This window comes from Austrofundulus limnaeus, unplaced genomic scaffold, assembly GCF_001266775.1.
Source record: "Austrofundulus limnaeus strain Quisiro unplaced genomic scaffold, Austrofundulus_limnaeus-1.0 Scaffold1716, whole genome shotgun sequence".
In the NCBI taxonomy this organism is placed as follows: Eukaryota; Metazoa; Chordata; class Actinopteri; order Cyprinodontiformes; family Rivulidae; genus Austrofundulus; species Austrofundulus limnaeus.
The window spans coordinates 2,124-6,852 of NW_013954118.1; the positions used below are offsets into that span (position 1 = coordinate 2,124).

The window sequence follows — 4,729 nt, forward strand, 5'->3', positions numbered from 1 at the left end:
AAAACCATATGCCTGGTGTTTTTTCCCCTTTTCGCCCCAAACTCAGTCTTTGTGATACTGCCAGAAGCAGTTCTTATCAAACTGCAGACACAGTCCATCCTCACATTAGGCACCTTGTTCTGCATCACCATGATGCTCCATTTCAGTCCTCCATCTGAGAAGGTTTGGTGAGCAGCTTCTGTCTCTCACAGCATCCACATCACCTTCAGCATCCTCACTGCAGCCCTCCTCCCAAACTTAAACATTGCTTTTAGGAGACAAATGTGCACAGTATTTACACGTACTAACTCTAAATACGCTTATATTGTACAAAGTAACTTACTTCTTACACTGTTATAAAAATAAACATACAAACAACTATTCAAATATTCATAAAAGAAAATATAAAGGTAAAAACTGGCTTCATTCACACGAATGATGCGCTTAGAAACTCGGTCAAACAAACGTTACCTTTCTTCAAAAGAAGCCGATTCCTCACCGTCGTCTTAGGTCTCAAAATCATGCTGGAACCTCCGTGGTGGTTCGATGACTCTTGAAGAACATCTTCAAGACATTATTGTAACAAAATATTTCCTCTCCRCTCCAAAAAAAACACGCTGTCTCTCGTAACTTTCTGCTTCACTCTGCATCGAGCGTCTTTGGAGGAGGGTAAACAAAGAGGTTGCTTCCCAGGCTTACTGCAGCTGCTCACGTGATATTACCATAAAACCCCATACATCAAGCCAAAATCCCAGATTCTTGGCTTTCAGGAACCGTTGGAATTCTTCAGATTGAACAAACGTTCGAGAACTTAGTGTTTTAAAAAAAATGATGATAAAATGTGTCGGTGCCGACACGCTCGGTGTAAGAGGGTTAATGTCCTTTTATTTTTTTTTTATTTGTTCGTCCAGGAACAACATCAACTTCCTGATGGGCTCATGGTGGCCCAACCTGGAGGACCTGTATGAGGCCGACGTGCCCGTTTACCGCTTCATCCAACGTCCGGGTGATCTGGTGTGGCTCAACACGGGAACCATCCACTGGGTTCAGGCCATCGGCTGGTGCAACAACATCGCCTGGAACGTTGGCCCTCTCACCGGTACGCAGGGAACCCTGGGCTGAGTTCACAGACACTCRTGCAGAAACTCACCACTTTGTTTTGTTCTGTTTGGTTTTTTCCCCAGCCCACCAGTACAAGCTGGCCGTGGAGCGTTACGAGTGGAACAAGCTCCAGAGCGTCAAGTCCGTGGTTCCCATGGTGCACCTCTCCTGGAACATGGCGCGCAACATTAAAGTGTCCGACCACAAGCTGTTCGAGATGATCAAGTGAGGCTTGTTAGCGTCCAGCTGTGAGCAGAAAGCGGTTTTGAGYGCGGGCGCTGACGGGAGCGTTGTGTTTCTGCAGGTACTGCTTGCTGCGGACCTTGAAGCAGTGCCAGTGGGTGAAGGAAGCCCTGGTGTCGGCCGGCAAGGAGACGGTCCTGAGGCCGAGGAGCAGGGACGAGCCGGCCCACTACTGCACCATCTGTGAGGTGGGTCAGCTCCCCGGGAAYGCCTGTTCTGTCATTTAAACCCAACTAATGAGAGTTTAGAGAAAACGCTGAGTGCAGCTGAAACAGAAGCTAAAACTAGACTGAAGTTGATTTCCAACAGAACGGTGGTTTTGATGGAGCTGAGAAGATCTGAATGCATTTTTACGAGGCAGAAAATTATAAATGAAGTTCAAGTTCACGTTTATTTACATAGCGCCAGGTCACAACATACGTTGTCTCAGGGCACTGTACATAAAAAAAGCTAAAGCTAAATCTTTAAAAAAGTATAAAAGTTTCACAAAGTCACAGCGTTCATCTCCTGAATGAGCTGAACACTTGGATTAATAAAAAGCAAAAGTTTGCAGCAGTTGGGTCGCAAAAACAAAACGTATGGGACAATATTATGAATCAGCACTGCAGGAAACAATCATATTTTCTCCATGAAAACATTTTTACATTTAGAACAACAGCAGAAAACTGAAAAGAAGGATTAAAGAAAAAACATAAAATCTATTGGCATTGCAGTGCCTGTGAGGTATCCACCTTATTTTTCATGGATGCAGGCTATTGTTGTTGTTTTGTGGGAGACTTCCAGTCACTGCTCGCTAACTAACTTTTCATTGTTTTTTTGTTATTGTGTTACAGTTCTTGATGTCACAGTTGTATAGAAAATATGGACAGATGATGGTGACAACTATAAAAGTTTTTAAAGTCTTATTTAAACRTTAACAATATCCGTTACGTTTGTTCAATCCCAAAGGTTTAGCACTGCTTTCTTTAATAAATAAACCTAACAGGCAGTGGTATAATCACAATGAGGCAAATGCTAGTATGATATGGCTCTGAACAGACAACTTATTAGTAAGTGAGTAAGTAAAGTTTTATTTATAAAGCACCTTTCACAGAAATATATTCACAAGGTGCTGTACAATCATTAACAATGTAAAAATGGTGGAGAGATAAAATGAAACATAGAGAATGAGGGAGAGAAAAATATGCCTGATGTTCAATAATAGAAAAACACGTAGTTGGCGAGCATTCACTATGGAGGTAGGCCTGCAGTAATGGTGAAATGGTTAGCTAAACGCTTGAGAGAAAAAGTGGGTTTTTAGGASTGTCTTGAAAAAGACAATGTTATCAAAGGAGCGCAGATTAAAAGGGAGTTCATTCCAGAGCCTGGGGGCCACAGAGGAGAAGGCACGGTCACCACGGGTCTTGAAGCGAGTGAGGAGAACCATAAGGAGATGTTGATCCTGTGAGCGGAGGTCCCGTCTTCCTCCGTATCTCGGGAATTCACAGACRACACTTTGCCATTATTGTCCCAGACATTTCACAGCAAAATGAAATTTTAGATTTTTACATGAAGCAGCCAGTGACCGCCGGCTGAAGCAACCCGTCAAAATAAAAGYCGTAACGTAACTGTTTGGTGCAATGACTTCTGCTTTAGTMGTTTAGTCATGTTGATTTAATTTGTCCTCTACTTGGACCATTGTTCACGTAYATTGTGATGAGGCTCAAAGGAGAAATCCTGCTGCTCCGCCGCCTTTTACCTTTCAGCAGAGGACAGTGATGGATGTTGGCACAGTCAGAATATTAAAAGCCTCATGAAGTCAAATATTACAAAAACTAGTCAACATTTTTCCCATAATGATCCTTTCCTGCAGTAAATGGGTAAAGTAGAGGAACCCYGACTGTAAAACCAACACGCTGCACTTTCCCAGTGAGGTTGGATTGACTGCATTAGAAGCCGACGTAGTTTCTGTTTGATCTAATTAATGGGTGCACTAATGGGTTTAATTCATGTGAAGCTGTTTATATAGACACGAGTCGTTACATCGCTGCTGTCGTTTGTTGATGCTGTGCAAACGACATCCCTTTTTTTCCTCGACTTGTTGAGTGTTTAATTTTTCTGCTGGCAGGTGGAGGTGTTCAACCTGCTGTTCGTGCGGCGGGAGCACCTGTCCAAGAAGCAGTGCGCCGTCCACTGTCAGGACTGCGCCAGGAAAGGCAGCGCCACGCTGGACGACTTTGTGGTCCTGGAGCAGTACCGGATGGAGGACCTGATGCAGGTCTACGACCAGTTCACATTAGTAAGTGTCTTACCCGTTGAGTAAAACAGGACTTRAATCGGCCCGTGTTTAATAGTGGTGTTGTATCTTCTGCCCCGCCCCCTCCCAGGCCCCGCCTCTTCACTCATCTTCATCTTGACATTAGGCGTTTCCTGTTATCGTCTGCTCCGGAGCCATGAAGCCCATCTACTTGGATTCAGATTGGAAATAAAAAAAAAAAAACTTCACACCTCCACACAAACACACACGGACCGTTTCTGATATACAGGAAAGCCAAGGCCGTCTCTTCTTCTCCTCCTCCTCCTCGTCACAATCTCCCCTCCATTATGGCTGGTCTCCATAGCGACAGCTGGAGGCTGAGTGTCTGTCTATGCAACCCATTTGAAGCACCCGGGGCCTTCCAGAAGAGGGCGCCACTTGGCTCGATATCGGGACTTTTTTTCTCTCTCCTCCCCCCTCCCTCTATTAGAGACGATGGTTCCACCCTGTTTTAATGGAGGACTTAATCAAAAAGGGGTTTGGTGTTGGGGGGAGGGGGGTAAAGGGTGATTAAAATAGTTTTGTAGATACTTGTTAATCGTTGCGAAATGGCAACGCCACCCTTAAAAAGACTACTGACTCTGCTCCCTTTTCTCCTTTTTTTTATTTGTTTTCTTTTATTATTCTGGGAACAGGATGAAATCTTGATTTGTGGAACTCCTCCGGATTTAGTTTTTATTTTCTGTTTTCGTCCCTGTAAGGAGCACTAGCCTAACCGGTCCTTTTTTCTACAGTAGATAGTCATTTTTTAAGACTCTTTGGACAGCAAAAACCTTAAAAAAAAATTAAAAATTAAAAAAATAAAAATTTGTAATGTGAAAAGGTTAGGTTTTCTTTCTTTTCTGTTTTAACAGCTTTTTATGTTTGATCTTTTTGTCATGTTTGCAAAACTGTATTTGTTTTTTCTTAGGTTAACAAAAAAAAGGAGAAAAAAAACTTCCTAGCAAATTTACAAAGAAAATGGGTTGCACATAGACTTACGGTTTAATTTGTGATTTTATTTTTTTGTTTGTTTTTTTATGTTTCTAATCTTGATGTAAATTTACACTATTTATAAATACATATTTATTGCTTGGAAAATATTTGTCGATGGAATGCTGTTATTTTTTT

General features: G+C 42.5%; 1 protein-coding gene across 1 annotated transcript in view; it reads left to right on the plus strand.

Annotated features, from left to right (window-relative positions):
• Positions 1-4,420, plus strand: part of LOC106536173 (lysine-specific demethylase 6A) — a gene marked incomplete at its 5' end in the record, with an annotated part of 6,434 nt that extends 2,014 nt beyond the window's left edge. Inside the window, 5 exon segments of the mRNA XM_014033378.1 lie at positions 891-1,078; positions 1,164-1,305; positions 1,385-1,511; positions 3,431-3,601; positions 3,690-4,420. Coding sequence (XP_013888832.1) covers positions 891-1,078; positions 1,164-1,305; positions 1,385-1,511; positions 3,431-3,601; positions 3,690-3,719 — 658 coding nt within the window.
• Between the last annotated feature and the right edge of the window lie 309 nt (positions 4,421-4,729).